General features: G+C 38.1%; 1 protein-coding gene and 1 long non-coding RNA gene across 7 annotated transcripts in view; one reads left to right on the forward strand and one right to left on the reverse strand.

Annotated features, from left to right (window-relative positions):
- The window catches only part of LOC125693962 (uncharacterized), a 102,323-nt gene extending 83,970 nt beyond the window's left edge, over nt 1-18,353 (forward strand). The window contains exon 4 of the long non-coding RNA XR_007377336.1: nt 12,086-18,353. This is a non-coding gene — a long non-coding RNA (uncharacterized LOC125693962). The remainder of the gene's footprint in view (nt 1-12,085) is intronic.
- A 594-nt stretch (nt 18,354-18,947) lies between these two features.
- The window catches only part of CTNNA3 (catenin alpha 3), a 416,441-nt gene continuing 411,196 nt past the window's right edge, over nt 18,948-24,192 (reverse strand). For all 6 annotated transcript variants that reach the window (XM_048946506.1, XM_048946507.1, XM_048946508.1 and 3 more), the window contains one exon: nt 18,948-20,607. In XM_048946506.1, coding sequence (XP_048802463.1) covers nt 20,320-20,607 — 288 coding nt within the window. In that variant the 3' untranslated portion in view covers nt 18,948-20,319. The remainder of the gene's footprint in view (nt 20,608-24,192) is intronic.

Genomic DNA, 24,192 nt, shown 5'->3' on the forward strand with positions numbered 1-24,192 from the left:
ACATAAAGATTTTGGAAAGTAATTAGAAAAGATTGGATATTCAATTTTATACTCTTCAGAGATTTGTTCCACCTGGTTTACTGTTATTACAAATGTTGGGAATATCCTTGAAGTGTCAAATAAGACAATGTTTGTGCCTTTATATCAACACAGTGTTTGGATACTGTCTGTATTTGAACACTGCCTTTTTTTTTAAACCCAGCAGTCTTTCTATAAAGCTGAGAAAGCAATAACTATTAAATCATTTATTCCAACATAATGTTTAAATTTTAAAAAGAGTATTTACAACATAGAAGTTGAACTGAACCACTGATAGGAAAAAAAAAAAAAAAAATTGAGCAGAATCTAGAGACAGAAGTTTGTATTACTTGAACTCACCAATAAAGAAATTTCCTGGTGAAGGTGGCAGGAGAGGAAGTCTCCAGGAAACCACATGATCATTGCTGAAATCATTAACTACCCATCAGAATGTATACTGTCTACTAGAGAAAATGCTGCTGCTCTGATGTGTGGTTTTTCTTTTCCTCTGCTTATCTGTAGGACTAGAGACTAGTGTTGATGATGTATGTAAGCAGATAACATGGATTTTGAAAAACTGTGATATACCTGATATATTATCCACATCTATTCTCTCTTTCATTGAGAGCTTTAGGCTGACAAGGCTGTTAGCAGCATCTATCTGACAGAAGAAGGGCTTCTTAAAACAAAAACAAAAACAAACAAACAAAAGACCATGGATGTTTTCAGACACCTCTGGACTAGATTACTGGCTCCATATAGAATTAAGCATGAAGGGTTTTGAAGTTTTAAGGTGTACTTCAACTTCTGACTTCCTAAGTCTGCTTGAGTCCATATTTAGTTAGGAAGATCAAGAAATAGCAATATTTATGCATTGAATATTGAAATATCATCGCTTGATGCTTTTTATCTACTGTATGGTTCTCCTTCTCTTACAACAATCAAATTGGTACAGGGTTCATATCAACTTTTCAAGTCCAGACTAAATTAAGTTCAGCGGTAGAAAGATTGTATCAGCAGTTCTTTAGCAGTATTGTGGTCTACAGGGAAAGGCGTGTTTTCCTTCAGTCAGCCCAAGGCTGCACCTGCAGGCATCCCATCATCACTCTGAGTGTTTTCATAAATTCTCTCTCAAGTTCTTGTTTGTGAATACCGCACTGTGGGGGCATCTATGCAAGAGCCCCAACACCAATTTTTTTTTACTTCACCGTGATGCGCAGCTTTCCAAGCCTGTTTCCATGTTCTGTGTTTGGTCATTAAACGGGCAGTAAACGTCACACGTTTATCTCGGTTTCTGTTTGAACTAGAGCTTTATTTGCTTGCTGGGGTTGAGTCTAATGCTGGATTTTGCTTTTGACTTCTACTGTTTTAAAGTAATCTTTCAGTACCTTCAAGTGCCTGTATTAATGGGTTTTATTACTTTCATTTCTAGGCCTTAGCTTCATAGATTTATAATGCCATATCCAATTCTGATGGTAACCTCTACCAGTAGTTGCAAGAACTGTGTCTTTGTAAAAGAAAATCTTGTACTCTCTGGACGTACATTCTGCCTATGCTCTGTGTAGAGGGATATATAGCTGTGAAATTTATCTGTTTAACCTTCAGACTTAGGGTTCCTCAGTGCCATGTTAATACTTGCAGGTCTATTGTGTAGTTTGAAAAAATAATAGTGATGCTTATTTCCATTTGTTGCTGTTTACAAACACATACATTTCCAGAAATGGGCTGCTAATTTTTTACTGGATTTGACTATCTGAAGTTCCCAACAGAAGAAAAATAGATTCTGCATACCATAAACCATAAATTCTTTACCATAAAAATATTCTGCTCTCATCCCTCCTTCCTACTGCCTCTTCGCCTTCCTTTCTCCTTTTTGGAGTCTTATATTACAAAAACAGCAAAAGAGGAGATTTGGTGCTAAAGGAAAAAGGACTTTAGAGGTTTTCTGCATTATTACAAGAGGCAGTAATTCTGACTGAAAAACGTTTCAGTGATTTTTATGTGAAAACTGGTGTTTGGAGTAGCAGCGTTTGTCTGTGATCACTTCTTTCAAAAGAGATTGGTTTGTCTCTCTATTTGTAGGATGCTGACAGCTGCATCTCGATCATTTTCTTCACAGAAAAAAAACACCCGAGTATTTTTGGATAATTCAATTTCTTTTCTTATTCAGAGTCCTGTCTTTGTCACCGTCCATGACATGAACTTTATCCACTTCCAAAATGTCCATATTTCCTTACATATGTGAACAGCTCCTATAAAATAAGAACTCGTAGTATAACTCCTAACTCTTTATTTCTTAACGACTGCACTCAGGTTTTTGCATAGCCTGTCATATTGTCTGGTAAATCTGATGAAAATAGAGTTGATTAGAGAGTAAGCTACATGAATGAGTTACCAGCTGGTAGCTGGTGGTTTGCTTATTTAAGAGGGGGAAGCATCTCATTGTTCTGTTCAGTTTTGGATGCTGAAATACATTTATAAAAAGTGATTAAAAAAAATAGTAATTGTTTATTGGTTATTGTTGTTGTAGTTTTAGAAAATCTATTTGGTTTGCTTTATGTCTTGTGAAACTACTATCCTAGTAAGTATGGCTACATACGAATCCCAGAGCCCCGATTTTCAGTGCTTTGTGCTGACCAGGATAGCTTACATTGTTTAATATTAGCCTCCTGAGCTTGAGCTTAACACTCAGTTACACAGTAATATCTCAAACTAAGACATCAGAAGGAATGCAAAAACTAGTCAGAAGCAGCAATGATAATATAAATTTAACTATTCATGGTTAATGCTGCTGCCTGAAGTTACAAAATAACTGGCATAATCCCATCCAAGTTCTGGCTTGATCCCCATGGGTAGTTTTCAGGGTGGGTAAGAAAGAGTTTTGCTGCAGAAACTGAGAAGCTAAGATCAATCCTTCACTGAAACACAGCCTCAGCCTGTGCACATCAATTGTCTTGTCGCCAAAGTCCCGATCTTTGAAATGGCTATGTTCTCTCATACAAGACTTAGGCAAGCTAACATATTCAATCCCTACCTCAACAGGGATCTAATCTGCTCTTCTTCCATTTAGTCCTAGAAAAGAACATTTCTAATATGGTTTCTCTTTCCTGTTCTAGTCACACTTTGATTGTATCATGCATTATTGCTTCACTAAGGACTTGGACATTACAGTACACATTTAACAAGAATATCGACATGCTTTTAGGAGCTGTTCTGAAATCTGTGTTAATTTACGAAAGATATTTTTGGTCTTATCTTTTAACAGTAACATACATAGAAAATTTTAAATTGGCTGAAAAAGAATTGTATGGAATTAGATGCTACATATTTACTTCGGAAATAAGGAAGCCAGTTCTTGCAGTGAGTGTATACTTAATGAAGAAGAAAAATGATGTACTGGCTTTCTGGCTGTTTGTTTGTTTGTTTTTGAGTTTGGAGGTATGCCAGGTGATATTACATATATTCGTGCTTACACTAATTTTGTGTGATGAGGAGACTTAAGTAAAATTACTTAGAGCAATTGACACGTAGAAGCCAGCAGATGTATGTAGCTTGCACTGAATGTAATGCCTACTATTTATTTCCATCAAAACAAGTCCAGTGAGCACAATACTAATGTTTGATAGAGCAAATTCTCAGCTTCAAAACACAACTTCTCAACAAATCAACGTGTTTGCTGATTTGTGCAGATGAGCTGGTTGAGATGCTCTTCGTTTTGTAGTGTGACAGTTGTGCATGGCTTTTCAGAACATAGCTTCTCTTTCATATTGCCATTCCCGCTACTATTGCCATTCTCACTGCTGATATGCACCACCCACCCCACCCTATGCTCATATCCACTGTTCGGTCTCCATAGATATTTAGCAAGCATTGTCAATAAGTGCCATTTTTTCCCACGTGGAGGAACTCAATTCCACACCTTTGCTTCATATGCACTTCCATGTCAGACATGGTTTTATCAGAATGCTTCTCTGCTGCCATCTGTCACATGACAACAAAATGTAACAGAATATTGGCAGGAAGATTCCACCTCCACTGCCATACCACCACCATCCCCTCTGATGTTGTGGGCCAGCAAAATAAAATAGGAGGTATTACTATCAGAGAAGCGCTTGTATAAAACCATTTTGTTGGAAGGCTCCTGTATGGTCTGAATGTCTTTTAGGACATTTTGTAGGAAGTTCAAATCTAGATCACATTATCAGACTGATAAGAACAAATAATTTCTTGTTTTATAAATATATTATGTGGCTTTGATAAAACAGCATGAAATCTGGATAGCTTGAGGGAAAACTTGGTATGGAACTACTAGAAGGAAGAGGTTTGTGTTTATAAGTGTATTTTTTTGATGATAGTCACTGATCTTGAGAGAATATTGAGCTAAAACAGAAAATACAATGGCTAAGCTTCATAATACAGTTCTCTTCTAGTAGCCTTGATGTGCTGTAATCCACCAAAAAATCAACGTATGTTTTTATATTTTGCGAAATCAACAGTCAATGTGGTAAGCAAATGAACCAGATTTGTTTCATGATATGTATTTGGATGGTGATTTGCATTGGTATATTGTCTTCCTCCTCACTGATCTCTCAAGTAAGGAGAAGAGCAATGCTGTAGACAGAAAGGAGAATGGAAAAAGCCAGAGTTAAGGGAAACAGTTGAACCCAGAAATTAGTCAAGTCTTCTAGTCCCTGCTAGGAAACTTGGGTCTAGATGCGAGTTGAAGTGATGTTGCTAATGCTATTTGGCAGTACTTTCTAGCAGTGATCAGCAAGTATGCTAAGAAAAATAAGCTAATGATGGTGTCTAGCTTAATAAAATCTATTTGTTATACCTCCTTAGTAGGCAACGACCAAAGTATCATAGTTTTTGGTTGTTCAGAACACTGTGTGAAAGGATTCCAGTGTTTTTGAAAAGACTGTGGTGGTGACAAAAACTGAAATAAAAAGACGTGCAAACTGGAACCTGCTTCTTAGGAAATAGCAAGGCTCCAGAAGGCAGTTACAAATACATTGGGTCACCCAGTAAATGACCTTTTGTTCCTACAAAATCCTAGCTGTACTTAATTCTTTAGGATCCCATTGATTACTGTTTCTGCCATCTTGTTTTTAGTATTGTGGAGGTTTATTGCTGCAGAAAATATTTCCAGCAATGGATTGTTTTGAATTATTGCCCCTTCCTAAAACAGCTAATTGTAAAATATCTTGATTATAAGTTGTTCGTATTTGTTTCTAGATTTAGCTTTAAATGCAATCCTTAAATGACCAACCTTTGTCAAGAACATTCAAATTTATAATTCTGACACGTTGTTCTCAGTGGAAGGAAACTGGTTTTGCTCCTTTTGTCCTGAGTGTCTAACTTTTTGGCTTGCTTGGGCCACACTGAGCATGTCTTGAGCCGCATATAAAATATATAATAGAGTTAATATATATGAGTAACTAAAATTATTTAATTTTTAAATATTTTTATTTAAGACGGCGAGAAAAACATAAAACTGAGTTGGGCATTTACGCTAAAGCATAAAAGTTTTGTCTGATGCTCCAAATGTCATTTTGTTGTTTTAAAACCTTTCAATATCAGTATCTTGACGATGGGGAAGAAAAAAAAAAAAAAGGACAAACTATTTATTTAAACTTCAATTTACACTGGTAAATATATCCTGCATAAATTTCAGTGCACTGAGTTCCATGGCTCCAGAATAGCACTACACAGGATTCAACTATTTTAGTATCCTTTTCACACACTGTAGGGGAGCGAGAATGTGGGGCCAGAGAGAAAAGAATTAGAAGCATCAGAGCAGCTCCATTTGACATTGATTTCTATTTTTCTTTCACCTTTAAAATACTTAGTAATTTTCTGTGATAAGTTACGACTAGCACAAATGAAAAACATCGGTTGAGTTTATAACCAAACCTATAGGAGCTTATTATCACTATTATAAAGATTGATTAGTCTTAGTTTTAGTTGTTTGATCTAATTGATTTAATTCAACCAGCATTGAGGCTAGGCTATTGATGTATTATTTGCACCCTTATTTGATTTTGATTTAAATCTTAAATTACATTGTTGTTCATTACAGTGTGCTAGTATTACTTAAAGTGTCTCTGTTTGGATGATATTTGTTTAGTGTTTTATTTTAATTTAAAGAAAAACAAATTCAAAACCAATCCCACTAATGTTCTTTTATAAAGCTTGGTGGGTCCAGAACCTTTGAAAACCTGGCTGTAGTCATACCTACTTCCTTGTAATTTAGCCTTTGGCTCTTACCAGTGTCTCAATGTTTTATAAACCTGGAAGAGAGCATTGAAGTAAGTGTTTTTTCCCTGCAGGAAAAAGTTTCAAGCAACCAATTTTAAGAATAAATTTTAGTTTTCTCTCTGAGGAGGTCATTTAAGATTTAAAAATAAGAAAGAAACAACAACAACAAAAAAAAAAGGCAAAAGAACTAACCCTCAATATAATTAACATTTACATGTTCCATCTAATTGCTTTCACATGCATTTGCCTAAAAATAACTACAGTACATACCCTGCATTACAATGAATCCCTCCTGTGGTGCTAAAAGAAATATTTACTATCTTTTAAAATGGATGTACCCATTTCCTGTGCATTGGTAGGGGAAACAAGAACAAGCATTTGATTTAAAGGATGCTTCATCTGTTGATGGTGTCTGTGCCAATTTACAGAAGCTAATGGTAGTATTAGTGTAACTTGATTTCTGAGCAATTAAGCAACAGTTTTAATACAAGCAAAATGCTTAATTGGGATCTTTTATCAGGAAGCCAGAATAATGGCTAATACTGTGTGTGTAAAATTCTGATGAAATACTGTGGTTTTATTAAATTTTTAGTCTGGACATTAAATAGCTTTGGCTGTTAATAATGGAACACAATGTCTTTCACTTTCATGTCAACATATAAATAGTCATATTAAATATTTCTCACAATCAATCTTGCAGTTTCAGAGGAGGATTCTCAGCTGCAACTACTGCATCAAGGCAGGACAGAGTAAATACATAAGTATTTGCAATAAAAAACCAAAAAAACAAAAAAACCACCAACAACAAAAAGAACCACACAAGAACTACTCCTTCTATGGTGTTATGTATCTTGCTTCAGTGTTTTCTCCATCTTCTCATATATATCATAAAAAATTCAGATCTATATGAGATTTTTCCTTTACGAGACTATGTTCCAGTATTTTCTCCCTATAGAGGAGATTAGCTTTTGATGACCTTTTGAACCAGCAGTTTTGTTTTCTGAAGCAGAAAATTAAGTTTTCTTTTCTATGAAGAAGCCTATGTCTCATATTCATGCTAGACTGTCCTGACATACAAGGAGCAGAGAATTTGAGAATGTGTCCAAGGAGTTAGGACAGCAAAAAGCAGATTTTCAGTAGAATTTATATCAGAAATGTCTTTACAGGTTCTTATTCATACTAAGATACCTATAAAGCACTCTGAGAGTCCAAAGAGCTTTTCCATGGATGAAGGTGTAATTTATTCTCTTTGTACTGTCAAGAGGACCACGGTGTAAAGAAGAATCAGATCTTTCAGCAAGGCACATGAATCTTCAAGTAAGAACAAAGAAATGTCCAAGATATTTGAGACAGTAAAATTAAAAAATCACATCAGATACTTATCCTGGATATTACATGCACAGATGGTTTAGGAAAAGCTGAAAATAGAGGAAATGACCAAAGGTGTATAATTACTGCAGTTCATAAACAGCTGTCTTCACTTGCAAGGAATTCCAGGACAGTAGCTTACAAAGTCTTCCTGGCAAAATTACCCAGTCTTTTGGACTGGAATTTCTGCTCAGAGGAAGTGTCACCTCTAGTGTTTCCTTAGAGGTGTTATTAGTACTTCTGTATGTCCTGAACCTGTATAGGCAGATTAGGGATTGTTTATTAAAATACTGGACGACTGGTGATGTTTCCATGAAATAGTCTTTCCTGAGTTCCTCTCTGTAACTGTACTGTAAACTGGCTCAGTCATGCAGTGTGTTTCTTGTGGTGATCATCGTTCAACTCCTCCTTTAGTTTAGGTGGGAATAACAAACAATAGTCTGTCAGGTCCTGGAATGTGTCAGACCCAGATGTGCTCAGTACAGGAGCCCTGTACCTCCAGTGAAAGGTATAAAGCTACTTGTAACATCCAGTTAAGAAAAATATGTCCCACTTTGCTTCTCAGTAGGTGACACAGCCTTTCATGTGTCTTACCTAGCTGAAGTAAATAAAAAAGTCTATGCCTAGATTAGACAGAATTTTGTAGTGTGTTTGTATTGGCAGAAAGTAGGAAAGCGTAAATAGCCTTTTTTACTATCCTGAACAGAAATGGAAGTAAAGCTAATCAAATGAGTGAAAATGGCACGGGAGAGCACTACGCTCATATTAGAGATGGATTATTATTCATGTTCTGTTTTTGGCAGATGGCTTAATACATTAAAATGGACAAGAGAGCAGTACAGACAGTGTGGCATCATAGCTGTACAAATGGAGACAGCCCAGGCAGAAGCTCATTGCAGTTTGGGGAGTGACTGGGAGAAGAAAATGGCTCTGTCACACTTAATTAAAAAAAGCAGCAGCACAATACAGACAAAGGCCAGCGACAAGTATTGTCCCTGCAGATGAAGTGTTATCTACCTTGTGCAATCCACACGGTGCCATTCAGCTCCTCTGCTTATTGTCTGTATAGTTGATGCAGCTTTTTACTGATGTTTCAGTCATAAAGGAAAAACAGCTTTTTAATCCTAAGGTCAGTCTAAGAGAAGAAGACGCTGAAGTTGGACCATTCCTTTCCCCCTTTCCTTTCTTCTTAGAGAACTTTAGGTCTAACTGCTGTTCTGACCCCTGGGATTTCTGTTTCGGTATTTAAAGTTCTGTGTATAACCGAATGGCAGAGCACTGCTCCTGAAAGCTTTCAGCTAAATTCTTGTTGTTTTCAGTGCAAGTGTCTTTTTTGGAACTAACTGCTAATGAAAAACAAGGGACTTCTTTTCCCCTAACTTTCAGAAAATATTTTTTCTGTGACAGTAATCTTCAATTATGTTCAGTAGCGACTTCCTTCTCTTTGAGTATATTAATAGGTTCAAAGTGTCAAGAGTTTCTTTCAAGTATCTAAGGTGCACTAGTTCTATTAACAGATTTTCAGTTTGCTGTGATCAGTTTTTGTTTCACACTCAGCACTAAGTGGCTTTGTACCAGCTTGTATTCGGATTCAAGCATAGCACGGTCTTCTGCACCGTTTGTCCAGCTGTACCCTGTAGCAGGCAGGGTACCAGATGCAGCCAAGGACAACACTAGGGCAAGATAGAGGCCAAGCTTGTCAGTCAGCAGCAGTTCTCTTCCCAGCAGCGTGTGTGCTGGACACAAGGAGAGCAGACCTTCCCAATTTGATATCTCTGCTAGCTAGGACTGCTGTAATCAGTAGAAAGATGTGGGAGCACTGCCCCTAGACTATTCAAAGTGTGCCACTGTTGTAGGTGCTCTGAATTGCTCACAGGAGGGATTTAAATCTCAAGTGGAGACCTGGTTAGTTTGCATGGTCTGCTAATTTAAATGCCTACAATTGGAACAGTATGAATGCTTGTAGTGTTGCCGTGTGCTCTCTGTGTGCAGGCATAGTCCTGGTGTCTGTGTGGTTCTGTAAGGTGTTACCTGGCCTAGAGTGCAGTCTGTTACAGCCAATGCCAGGTGACGTGTCGTCATGGGTATTTGTAGATTACCTTAGATAAATCATGTACTTCTATAGTTCGTACTGCAGAAGACTGTGCATGCCTTCACCACTACAGTTTCAACATTTATGAAATATATTTTATTTGAACTGCTTTACAGAAGTTAATTATATTCATTTTGTAACCATTTCATTAGTGTTACTTTATAATGCTACTCAGGCCAAATCGCTTTCCTTCAGTCATACATGAGAAACTGAGAAAAGATTCTCAAATTATCTGTTTTATTCTGGACATAAAATAAAGTGCTTCGGTGCAAAGCCTTACTACAAAGTGAAATGTCTGAAATGAGCGTATAGTAAAAATTATGCATAAAATCTGCTCTAGGCCCAGTTATTCTTCACATAGCTATATTAACATGAAAATATATTATGTGGACAGAACACATTCTATGCTCACAGAATCACCGAAAAAAAGGAAGAGATCTCCAAGATCACCTAGTCCAGCCATTCACCTGCCACCAGTATTTACCCTCTAAATTATTTGTGCCCCTTAGTATATAACATCTAAATGTTTCTTCAACACCTCGAGGGATGGTGACTCCACCACCTCCCTGGGCAGCCCATTCCAGTGTCTGACCATTCTTTCAGAGAAAGAATTTTTCCTAATGTCCAACCTGAACCTCCCCTGGTACTACTTGAGGCAGTATCTTCTTGTCCTATTGCTAGTTATGCAGAAGTGACTGATGCCCACCTTGCTACAGCCTCCTTTCAGGTAGTAGTAGAAAACTACAAAGGTTCCCCTGAGCTGTCTATTCTCTGGACTAAATGTTCCCAATTCCCACAAGTACTTCTCATAAGATTTGTGCTCCAGACCCCTCACCACCTTTGTTGCATTTCTCTGGGCGTACTTCTCAGTGTCTTTCTTGTAGTGAGGGGCCCAAACCTGAATGCAATACTTGAGGTGCAGCTTCATCAGAGCTGAGTACAGAGGGATGATCACCTTCTACTCCTGCTAGCTGCATTATTTCTGATACAAGGCAGAATGCCACTGGCTACCTGGGCACTCTGCTGGCTTGTGTTCAGTCGAGCATTGACCGACATTCCCAGGTCCTTTACTTCCACAGTCTTCCAGCCATTCTGCCCCAAGCCTGTAGCAATGCATGATGCCGTTTTGGTCAAAGTTCAGGACCCAACATTTGGTCTTGCTGAACTTCAACCTGTTGCCCTCAGCCCAGCGATCCGGCCTGTCCAGATCGCTATGCAAAGCCTTTCTACCTCCAAGCAGATTGACACTTCCAGTTCAGAATCATCTGCAAACTTAGTGAGGGTGTGCTCAGTGCCCTCATGTAGATCAATAAATATATTAAACAGGATGGGCCACAATACTGACCTCCTGAGAACACCACTTGTGACCAGTCAGGACCGCTCATTCAAATGTCATCTTCTTCAGACTGTATTATATAGAACAGGATGAATAGAAATGGCAGTTTTGTTACTACTGCCTTGCTAGTATAGAAATAAATTTTTTTGCTGATGCCAGGTGCTATTTGAATTGGCACTTAGTGATCTACTAGAGACAGAAGGGAAAATATGAATGATGTCAGGAGAAAATGCATTTTTGGAAGCAAAATCAATTCTTTAAATTCATTTCAGTTCCTCATTTTACAAATTTCATTACATCCAATTCCATTACAAAAATACACTCTCAGTATGGCCAATAATTGGAAGAAGAATGTTCACATGGGTTTAATAATTAATTTATCTGTCTTCATGTGTTTCAGTTTTCTTCAATAAAATACAACCAAATTATGGAAGATCACAGTGCAGATAAATTCTTACATGTAAAATACTTATCCTAAAAACTTCTTGTCTGTACATAGCAGAAATTCATGCTGAAGTAATTTCATCACTACTGGAACACGGCAATTGAAATGTTTGCAGGAGCTTTTACTGGTGTCGTATACTTTCAATCTAGCTGTTCCTCATCAGTTTCTCTGTTTGACTAATGCAGTCCTACCGTACTGCTCAGGAAACAAGATGTGATCTGCTGCTTGAATGGCACTGGAAAACATGAAACGAAATTGTTTCAGCTATAAAACAGAGTACAGAAAAACCAGCTTTGTTTTGTTGCCATGCCTTTAGAATGAATCCTTGTTGTGATCTGTATTTTAGTTTCCTGCAATGAAGTGTCTGCAGTTGTCCAATTTCCATTCAGTTATTCTGGGGTGCGCAATAACAAGCTTATGCAACGAGGAATTGCAGCACAATGACTTCAGGAGCCTAATGTAGAATGTAAAGGAGAAACACACCCCCACTCCCTCTTTTTTTTTTTTTTTTTTTTCCCCTGAAATTCTAATTTTGTTTTATGACATATGGTTTTCCATCTGTTCATAGATCAGACAAGCTTAAAGATGGGAGCTTTAAAAAAGGAAAGTAACCTTTTTCTAAAGCAGGAAATAGTATTGCTGTTGAGAAATCACACTGGGATTGGTGAAATGAAAGGGAAAAGGCTCTAGGCACTGTGGTAAGTTTGTTGACTTTATAAGCATAAGCTGTGCTGTGTGCAGTCTAAAGTTTTGAGTTTTTTGAAGCCTCTTCTGTGTGTGCTGAGTTAATTGTTTAGTTCTTTACTACTGGTCCCTCTTTTATTTTCTTTCAGACATTAGAATTTTTGGGTATTACAGTAGGCAATTACAGTCAATAAGAGAAAAATAATAATTTGGTGTGGGAGGGGGTGACATGGTGGCTGTGGAGAGCAACATGGTTTTATATCTATTGCCATCAGGTGAGCAGCGTAGGATTGTGTGGACAAGAGGGAAGAAGACCTTTCTCTTCAGAGACAAGGAAGCAACTCAGAGGAGGCAGTGTGACCAGCAGTGAAATGTCAGAGACTTTTGTGAACAAAGCAGTGACTGACAGTAGGCCTGGCTGAGGAATCAGTTGGCATTATTGGAGGTACTTAAGGGGAAGATGAGGCTGTTAGCTCAAAGCTTGGATTTGTTAGACACTTGTCTCCAGGATTTTGTAATGTAATGACCACATTTTCAAAAAATGAAACCTTAGTTTAGATCACAATTGAATTGCCAATGGAATTGAATCACTATTACCTTATGCATCCTCTACCTAGTAATACCCAGTAGCAGGCGTTGTCTTACATATATGCCGAAAAATAACCTCAGAAAAAATAGAATGCAGTAAAAGCTGGTTCAAGAGGGATGAATACATGATAGTTCTGCAGTTTTGAGTCCTGAATTTCATTTGAATTATAGGGTTGCCTACACAGTGAGTACTATTTTTAGCTGAGAAGATGGGTTTAATTTACAATAACAGTTTCAGGTGAGATTTCTCAGGTGGATACACTTGCTGAAATGTTAGAAATGTTAGTATATTTCTATGTCCTTTGACCAGCCCTGAGAACATTGTATTCTGTAAGGAGAGTAAGGACTGTGGGATTAGGAGGCAGTGCAGAGTGATCTCACTTGAAATTATCTTGCCTTCTTCTTGCAACTAGACAAATAATTTGGTGAAAATAGAGATCATTGTTACCCCAAAAATTGAAGTGTTTTTTTTTCCTTGTTTTACCTTACCAAATACAAATACCCTGTTCAGTTTTCTGAAGGTCTATGGGCAGATGTATTCTGTGCTCCATTTTTAATCAAGTTTTAGGCTCCAATTTACTTTCCAACTGACTTGATGCAGTTGCTGTACTTTTGCCATGAGCTGCAGCTGATAAATTTTGTCAGTGTGATTTCTTCAAAAGGAAAGACAAAGCTGAATATGGAAATGATGTACCTCACTAATGTGGAACCTTCCTGTGCTTCTAGTCACACTGGCTATAAATTCTAACAATTCCAGTTTGATGAAAGCAGGCAGAGTTACTTTCATGTCAGGATGTAGCAAAAATCAGCTAAGTGTTAGGACAGACAGATTAGGGGCAAATAGTTTGGGGAGAATATGTGTAGCTTTGTTGTATTTGTTTTTGCTGTATTTCTTTGTGACATCTGTGGCATGCATGCACTCCATATGAAAAGGACTGGAGCTTTCCAGAAGGGTAAAATATGGCAGGAGTTTGCAAAGAGTACAATGTCAGGAAGAAGCTACTGTTTTCACATTTATACCTTCTGTAACAATCTATGTAGATTTTGGGTGAGAAGTGTTTCTTTAAGTAGTCATATTTTGGTGATAAAGGAGTTAAGTTGTTAGCTAAATGTACCAGCAGTGTGGCATTGCTTCTGCAAGGCACGTACCTACAATCTGAGCACCAGATCCACTGAAAAGATCATTTAAGCATGTTCTTAGCTATACTAGTTGCCCATGAAAATTCTTTATAGTGTAAGTCACTGCTTACACCCACCATGATGAAATGTGACGAGGTTGTTCTAGCAGTATGGGTCAGAAGGTAAAGCATTACTCTAGTCCGACCAAATAACAGTCGGTGTTAATTCAGTGGCTGTACCAAAGGCTGCATTACTGTGTTTAAACCAAAAGTATTTCAGCCAATGTTTCCCCCTACACAGACTCAGTATTTTGTCCACATTTGCATATTATAGGATATACAGCATCTGAAGTGAGTAATTCTATTTTTCATTACTATATGAACTAAGTACATAAATCTGTCAAAAATAACAAACCAGCAAACAAGTGAGAAGTCTACCATATGTTATCAAATGAGCTGGCATAATGCCTGGTTCAAGGAAGTCTGTGCCCATTGTCTAGGTAGCATATTGTATGTTGAAGTTTTGGTTAAGTCTGATACACACTGTAACAAGATTCAAGTACTTAGCTGCCAGTTTTGTGCTAGAGTGTGACTCTGAGTTGATACCTCGGTTAAGGAAAAGGAGATTGCAGTAGTAATGCACAGAGTTTCTGGAAAAGGAAGTAAGATTTGTCCAGAAAAAGGGCTTGTTTAAAAAACAAGACAAAACAAATAAATCATTTCTTCATCCGAGATGAGGCTGAACATGCTTCTGTGAAGAAATAAGGATAGTTTTCTATCTGAAAAGTAGGACAAACAAAATTATTTCCCTGAAGTCTCTTCCTAGACTGACACCTATTTCTTAATGCATAAGTTACTGGTGAGTGAGGCATTCCATCCAATGGCTACCTTGAGTAAAAATAGAGGAAGAGTGGCTCTCCTTCTCTCCTTTCATACCTTGAAAAATCAAAATGTGATCTTAGCACACTTGAGACATCAAAATTCACTTTGAGAAAAGATAAATGTGGGGCTGCTTGGGAGCCGAATGTGTTTCTGAAAACCAGTACTGTAAGGGCTCTCTTACTTGGGAACAGTTTTCTTTGTATTCTTTCTTTTACCACGTGTTTTCTGACCTGTTTGTTCTATTCTGCTTTTATATTTTAAGTGTTGAGAAGGTTTATTTGTACATGTATTTTTCTTACACTGGGCTCATGTGTTATTGGCTGTCAGCTTTGGTCCTCAGCTTTTGATGATGCAGAAAATTAATGGAGTCTTCAGCTCAGGCATTATGATAATAGAGTGTTCAAGGATGTGCCATCACCACCCACAAGACTCAATAGCTCATACTACCAATAAGCTCTTCGTCCTTTGGATTGCTGTTTTAATAACCTTAATATTTTGTATTGTGGTATTTTACTGTTGGCTTCAACACACCTAAATAAAGACAAGTTGTTTGAAATGCATCAGGAGGAAAGAAGATGTATTCTCTTTTGGGAAGCATATCTCTTTACTGGTGGCATGCTTTCTACCTACTCAAAAGCAAACTTCAAGGTGACTTATCAGTCTTAGCCAGCTGTGGTGAGGGATAACATTTTTAGAGAACTGCTATAGAGGAAGGATGGCAGTAACTACTGTCAAGAGGATATTTTACCACTGGACTCAGAATAGCTGTGCTGATCTAGATGGCTGCTGAGCTCTCTGCATACCCAAGTTAATTTGTACTTTTTGTTGTACTTGTTGTGGTAATGTTTTGAAAACAAGATAAGGTGAAACAAGACCTTGGGAAGTGGGGGAGGGCATTGAAAACTTTCATACTGTGTTTTTTACTTGAAGGTAGAGTGCAGGACATAAGACAGGAAGCTAATGCTGAAGGGAGAGCACTAATATAAAGATGATAGGAAAATACAATGTATGGAAATCCAAAAGTGAATCAGAAAAGAGTATGGCAGGTGCATTGTTTAGTTGCTGCCTGCAAATAATGCTAGGAAGCTGTGGAAGTGGATTCAGTGATTCCTTTCCTCGCTCTGACCAACCTTACAGATAAACATGCTAAGTCTCCCTGGGGAGCCATAGAGGACCCAATCCTAATAAAATTCTTGAACTTCAGATGAATTGTGGATCCTCTGGAGCAGACAGAGGCTGCTGGTTGTGATGATAATGTGTTAGATGGTAGAGAATACTACAGGGTGGTAGTCCAAGCAAGTCCGTTCCTGCAAAGGACAAAACACAGTAAGCTGTGGCAGGTATCTCCTTGCCCTTGTTTTATGAGGATGTAGTTACAGCTATGTAGTTTTTTGCTATTATCTCCTTGATCCTTATAAGGCCTTAACTGCAGGAATATTCTGCTTTCTTGGAGAAATCCTTCCTTTGAAAAATGGTTTTCTTGACCAAAGAAGCTTTAAAAATAGAATTTAGTTTTCTTGCTGCCTCCTTTAACATCAGCCATGATGAATAGTTGAGCAAATAGGGCATGGTGCTCTGTTCCATGTTTTCAGATCGCGGGAGCAATTATTTGACATGTTTCTATCTAGTATGGAGCTCTATAACTAAGCAGACAAAATGCCAACCAGCAGGCTGGCTGGAGCAGTTTGCACCATCTCCCTTAATGCCCTGTCCCCCTGCCTCTGTGGAAGTGAAGTGCCAGAAGGCACAATCTGCCCCACAGCATATGAGCCGCATGACTATTTTCAGCTGCTTTTAAATCATCTGCTGTCTTGTATAAAAATAATTGAGAACTACAGTACAAAGCCAATAGCTCCAAAATAGCCCGACTCATAGAAGATGGATAGTCCAGAGGAAACATGATCCTGCATGACCAAGCATCTCTAGTCTCCATCCTGCTTAAATGCAGCTGTTTTAAGCATCGGGAAGTAGAAAATATGCTGCCTATCTATAAAAAGCTACTTAAAAATAAAATTGCTAGATCCATATCTTGCAGTGCAGACTTGTATCTTTAACATGTCTTGTACACTGGAGTCAAAAATAAGCCCTTCAGCTTTTTAAATTTTTTTTATTTTATTTTTTTTTTACTTTTGCTGATGGTAGGTGGGTTTTGAAGCATTTTTCTGGTTTGTTTTCCATAACTGTTAAGCCATTTCTGCTTTGGATACATTTTGTTTTGTTTTTTATTTTAGGAAGTTTTCCTATGAGCTAAGGTTTATTAACTGAAAGGTGGTTATTTGTCATTTCAGCAGCAGCACTTTCAGGGTACAGCAAACAATCTGTATGCAGCTAATGTATTCTAACCAAAGGGAATGGGCTTTTGTTTATGCAATTATTTAGTGAGACAAATATATGGGCAAAACTTCCCCAATTTTAACCAGGAATGGTACGTAAAGGACAAGTATTAGCTGGAAGCACAAATAACAGGAATGACCACATAGAGTTCTACTATCTATTAGTGGTGAAAACTTGCAAATCATTTCTTCAAAAATGAAGCTTCTAAGAGTTCGTTTAAACCTTCTGTACAAGGCCATTTTTCATAAATGCTTTGATAGCAGATTCACAGAAAGTAAATCAAGATGCCTTCAAAAGATCCAAAACCTTTTGAAACCATCTGGAGCACTTGACTTGTGTGATGTCACCATGCTTTGTCATCTTTGCTGAAGTTGCAGCTACAGAGCTTCCCTGGTGATTCCACGTTAATGGCCTAAGTGCAGCAAACCCTGGAAGTGGGTAATCATGCCTCCCACTTTCCCCCCTGCCCCCCTTTCCCTTCCAAAACCAAAGTCAATTAGTAGTTTCAGAACAGTGTTTTTCTACAGAAGAGCAAGGCTCTAGGGATGGACAGAGGTGCAGGGAGGTGGTTTTTCCATTTTTTTGAGGAGCTGAGTTACTAGCAGACTTGTGTTAACTTAGCAGGAATGGCTCACTAACTCCAGGTGATAACAGAGTAATTGGGACAAACTGAGTAAAACGTATTGAGCAGCTCATCGCCCTTCAACATTATTAACAGTGGCAGAGAAGTGGTGCTTTGCAGGTTTGCTGGGGGAGGTAGTGAGCTAATACAATGAACATTTTACAACTTCAGGACTTGTTTCTTCTCCTTCTACCACCTTAGCTAAGAATAAACTTTACCTTGTTATGTTTTCATTTGAACTTCAGCCAAGAAGTTCAAGTCCAGATACAACTAACCCATCATTCTTATGGCTCTTCTTGGAAGGCAGCTGTGGCTTTTGATTTCTTTGTTCTTTCTGAGAGGTGGGTTGTTTTTTGTTTTATTTTCTTTTTTTCTCCCGTAATGAAGTAATGAAGTTCCATGTAATAGGAATGGTCTCAAAAGCTGAGATTAAATTGGTTATTGAGAATGGCCAGGCTACAAGAAAAGTGACCGGTATTGCAGTAAAGTACACTGCATTAAGCAATAAACTGTGCTTTAGTGATAAGAATGCTAGCAAAAGCTCTAATGTAAAGCAGGCTAGTAAAAGCACACACAGTGTGCTGGACAAGCAGGTACTCCCTGCTTATAGGAAGGAGCAAGCCTGGCTTTTAACAAGGATATTTGCTACACCCAGACTAGTAAGGAGACACATATCCAAACAAAACCCACAATACTGAAAGACGAGCCTCCTCAGTGGTGTGCATGCTTTTTATTAATAATGTGAAAACGAGACATTTGTTGCAAACATCAGATGTTAAGGTGACTGATACCAAAAGCATCCCACAGTCATGAAGATTCTTTAAGAGTAACACTTCTAACAAAACAGATCTTGTTAATTAACTGTTGCCTTTTGAACCTCAGAGTTGCTGGAGGACTATGTAGTCTAAGGGGGTCAGCAACAACCTGAGATAATACTTGGAGATATTGACTTTAAGATGCAACAAAAATGTATACTCTTCTGTGCAATGTACCACACAAAATCTTTATCTCAGCTCTTATTAGTCTGCCAGCAGACCTACTGAAAGTAGATTGAATAACTGGCTATATTGCCTTTCCCTGCTGCACTTAACTGTTTGCTGCTTCTCACTCCGTGTTCTTAAGAGACTAACAAACAAAAACCTATATATGTGACTAAGATCTTGATGTAACCATATTGGAGGAGATCTGTGTTGTAAAATAAGTTTGTTGTTTTTTTTTTTTTTTTCCAAATTCCTTCCTTAATTTTATTCTATTTGACAAAATGTAATTTTGGTGAAAGTGGAATCCCGTTGTTTAAAATCTCTAATGAATGATCACTACAGGTTTTGTTGGGGTTTGTTAATCAACAACCGAGAAACTATGATGCTGTACTGCCCTGAATGGTTGATGCTCTGGCATTTGATAGAGCCCTTTTTCCTGAGATAATACAAAAGTCATAGCAAAAAAAGGGATCTACTTGCAAAGAAAAGACGAGTAAGGAGTGAAGTCTGGGAGAACAGAGACAGGGCAGGCAAGACAAGTTTGCTTCTTTTAAAAAAATCAATCCAAGTGGATTTTGGATTGAAACAGATCTAGAAAAACCATTATTTTCAAAGGTACTATATAGAGGCCTGGTGGTAAACACAGACTAAAAGCACTTTGTTACATATGTTGAAATATAACATAGTCATTTAACAAGTTGCTAGACAGAACAGCCCTGCCTTTCAGATAAAACTGTCATAAGCAAAGTCATTACATGGTCCGGATTCAAGATGCACATGTAATTTTTTACACACCAATATCAGAATAATGATCTATTCCATATTTGTTCTTTTGCTCTGTGATTAGAAAATTGTCTATTGTTACTAGAATAGTCTTATCGGTGGGATGTTGTAGGGCTTGCGAGTACACTAGGAAGCAGAACACCCATTAATTAAAGCCTTTTAAAGAGCTATTATTTCTATAGAGCAGTCACTGTGTTTTTTTATTACATTCTTAGATCCATGTTGTTATAACACTGTTTCATAAAAAATTTTCAAACTTAGATATCCATCCCTATTTTGATAGGCCTTGGAGGTGGTTGATTTTCAGATCTTTCAATCTAGATTAAAGCTAAGAGCCCAGACCCTCAGCTAGCATCAGGCAGTCCAGCTGTTTTGATCAGTGCAATGATCCCGATTAAGTATCTGTAGCAACAAACACAGTGCTTAAAAATCCTGTATGTCCTAAACTACATGCAGTTTAGTATCAGCGGTGAAGGAACACTTGACTAGCAAATGCAGAAGGAGGTGGGGCACAGTTTGACATCCTGCATTCTGCTTTTCACTGCCTGTGACACAGTGCCATGGCGTATTGCTCAGAAGTGCTCTGCTGAAACCTGTCAGTATGAAGGCATGATAGTTTGACACTGCAAAACGAGTACTTTTCATCTCTGTGCAGTTAAATAATCCAATGTCATTTTCAAGTAATTTAAGCAAATGTGAAGTTACAGATTTATAGAAAAGCAAAACACTAACATACGGTTATTAAATAAGTAGGGGGAAAAGTGAAAAATCATCAGAATTTTAAGAGAGGAGCATAAAAAGTGACAGAACATTAGACTATTTCTCTGCCTCTGAATTCACTCATGACTTGAACAGGATGGATTCTCTTCTTTGCAGAACCTTTTCTGACAGCAGCATAGATTTCTTCTGGCTTCTCTCTTTTAATTAGGGGCTTCTTCTCTGGAGCTTTCATTCTCCACATCACAACAGGATGTCGTGGGCCAGTAGGACTCTGGATCTTGATAATCTTTGTGGATGCAATGTAGGACATCTTCACTGTCTGCACCACAGCGTTCATTAAATTTTTGGCAGCCTGAATTAGTGAGGTGACACTATCCAACTGTAATAAGAAACAGAAACATAAGCCTAAGAAAGCAGGTCTGCTTTTAATCACAATATGCTCAGGATTAAACAACAGTTAAAACCTAAGACTAATATAGTAAAGCGTAATTTCTTTGTTTTCTCTTGGTGTGCTTGATCATTATATTCATGTTTCATTGATCAGTATTAAAGTGATACACAGGACTCCGTGCTGGTAAAGTGTAACGGCTGTTTGTTGCTTGCCTTTGTCTAAGAAGTGAGAATTCATGATTCTTGTCTGCAGGGTATCACTGCAATTACTACTGATGGGTAATGAAACCACCTCAAAGAAGAGCTATAAAAATGTTACCTATTATTTTCTTTGCATCAGCACTAGGTAAATTCTCCAGCTGCTCCCAGCACATTCCAGTCTTTCTTGCGTGCTTCTGTGCATTGCAGGGATGCTGTGAAGTGGCTGAATTAGCAGCTGCTGAATGTAGTCTCAATGACCAAAATTTTTAAAGCTAGTAAATGTGGGCTAGTGCACACAAACTGCAGTGACTGTGTGGTGTTTTTTTTTTTTTCCCCCCAGGAATGAGAACCTTGAGAGGCAGAATGCAAAACAAACCTCTGTATCACATATTACTGTATTCAACAGCACGCTACACAGCCAAGCAAGTGTTAAAGGTATTCTCCATAGATATTTCTGGAAATAAAAAGTAGTATATCTTGATTCCAACTGAAAATTGACTGACTGTAGAGGAAAAAAAAAAAAAAAAAGACAGTTTTAACTACTGTGTTATCTTTGCAGTGCTGCTCTGTAGAGGAATACAAAAACTGAACATACTGTTCTCTTCTCACCTAAGACTTGCATGGTGTGTAGGGACTGAAAGCTGACAGTGCTGGGCCACTTTACTTTTTTAGTTCTCTCCTTATTCCCAGTGACTTTGGTAGCCTGGACTGATGCTGACGTATTAGTGTTGTGCAGTACAGTTGTGTGAAAGGCCAACACAGACCTATGGCATGTGCTGAGTATGGGCATTTTATTCTGACATAACCCTCTCCCACAATGAACCATCTCAAACTCTTGTGTCTTAGTTTCAGCTGGATGGAATTGTTTTCTTCAAAGTGTCTGGTATGATGCTATGTTTTGGTTCTAGGAGAAAAACAATGCTTATAACACACTGATATTTATAGCTGCTGCTAAGCAGCATTGTACAGAGCCAAGGTCATTCTCAGTGATGGGCACAAAGAGTTAGCAGGGAACAGAATATGGACAGGTGCCTTAAACTGGCCAAAGGGATATTCTGTACCATAGAAAGGAGTTTTGGAGAGGGTGGGAGTTAATCTCTCTCTTCCACTGTTTGGGGTACTAGCTAAGCATCAGTCAGGAGTGGTGAGCAATTATTTGCGCATCATTTGCTACATATATTTATAGTCATAATTATTTTACTTTACTTCATCTTGGTAAATATCTCAATCCATGAGTTCTACTTTGTTATTTTTTTGTTTTTATTCTTTCCCCTGTCCCACTGGGAATAGGGGGGAGTGAGCAAACAACTGTGTGGTGCTCAGCCATCTTCTGGGTTAAATCACAACAGTCAGAAGCACAATTTGGGTCTGACACACTTTAGATGGTGATGACTAGCAGGATGTATGCAGAAAAGTTGCTGCTATGATGGGAGGAGCCTACATTGGGGGCTGTGTCTTGATAAAAGCCAAGAGTAAGAGCAAGGATTTTACTATAGGCCAACAATGGCAGAAGAATTGATTGTATAATTGGCCATCAGTGTTACTTAAAACATTTGAAAATGAGGTGGTTACCTTCTCATTTTGCATGTTTTTTGAATACAGACTGATAAGGCTCAGGGACCTCCTTCCAGAATAGGGCTAAGATCACAGAGGGAGAGGAACTGATGTGTGCAGGTGTCTGACTATGTCTCCTGGTCTTAAAATCCAGCTGCAGAGGATTTCTTTGACTGTTTGTTGCAACTGTGCCCAATGTTAGGCCACTGTGTGCCACCCTTGTGCACTGAAAAGGTATATACACATCCATTGCACTCAAACAGGAAGAAAGTAGGCTGTGTTTTGACTCTTTGGGAAGGTGTTGGGTTTTTTTGTTTGTTTGTTTTTGTTGACATAGCTAAATAATGCCATAGTTCATGTTAAGCACAGGACTCACATTTGTTTACAATTTAAATGTTTGTAATGAATGCTGTCTTTCTCTTTTACTTTACAGTACTGTTTGTGTTTTGATAGTGTTCCCAGGAAATGGTAGAGGTACATATATATGGTATAAATCATCTTAGCTAGTAGCTTTTTATTCAAAGATACCACACTGTATTTAATTATAAGGCTGACAATTTCGATTGTAAAGGAATCTCCATTTTGAATAGCTTGAAGAAAGCCCTTGAGAAATAGTTACTATTTATTTAAATCTCATTGATTAACATTTATTGCTTATATGTGTTGTAAATACAGAGGTTGCTCCAAAGGTAATGCCTCTTAGTCATTTCCAGGAAAACTACAACAGATGCAAGTACCATAACAAAGCTGTTTGATAGAGCAAATGCTCAGGTACAAAAAACACTGCTTCTCAACATAGTCACCAGCAGTAGCTGATTGGAGCAGATGAGCTGATTGAGACACTCTGCATTTTGTGGTGTGACAGCTGTACGTGGCTGTCCAGAATGCGACTTGTCTTTCACACTGCTGTCACCACTGCTGAAACACACCACCCACTGCCACACTGTGCTTGTACCCGCTGGTTGGTCTCTATAAACATTCAGTAAGTGTCAATGAATGTCAATGGGCACCATTTTTTCCACACAGAAGAATTTAATGACACACCTTTGCTGCAGATGCCACTGTGTCATTCTGCCCCTCTGCTGTCATATGCCACATGGCCACAAAATGCAAGGGAATATTGCTGTAAAATAACGTCCACCTGAGCAACCCACCATTTTATGATGTTCTTGCCAAAGCAAGGAAGAAAAGCAATTAAAAAATCATGCAAAATTTGCATCAGTTTGCATCTCTCAAAGGGGAGATGTTGTGCTTTCTACTTCTTGCACATGCATTTATATGTGTAAAGGTGTGTACAGAAATACTTTGTGTACGTGCACACAGCAATTGTTCATTAAATTCTGCACTTGTGCATATACCACTGATGAAGCTCATTACAGTTTGGAAATAATTGAAAGTGTTATTTCAACTTTGTGCGTCCTGTTTTGAAACATTTTTCCCTCTTCTGTAACAGCAATTGAGGACCTTAACGGTAGAATGATCTTCAGTTTGATCACGCAGCATTCTGAACACTTCTGTGGTATGCAGATTTGCAAACTGATGTGTTAGCGAAGGTGGTCTCCCCTTAGCCAGGGCAAGTGAATTTGTGAGTGAATTGATGAGGTGAGGGGAATGTGTTACTGTCTCTGTACAGTTGTTTTTGTAACACTTTATACGCAGGAATGCATGTAAGGCAAAAAACAGCAATAACTCAGGAAACGATTGGATTTGCATTTTTGGAATTAAATCTGAACAGAAAGATCTCTAGTTAATACTGTACCTTCCTCCAGAAATGCTAGGAAAAAACCAAAGCCATATTCTTTTGTCACAGGAGGTTAAA

This window comes from Lagopus muta, chromosome 5, assembly GCF_023343835.1.
Source record: "Lagopus muta isolate bLagMut1 chromosome 5, bLagMut1 primary, whole genome shotgun sequence".
Taxonomy (NCBI): Eukaryota; Metazoa; Chordata; class Aves; order Galliformes; family Phasianidae; genus Lagopus; species Lagopus muta.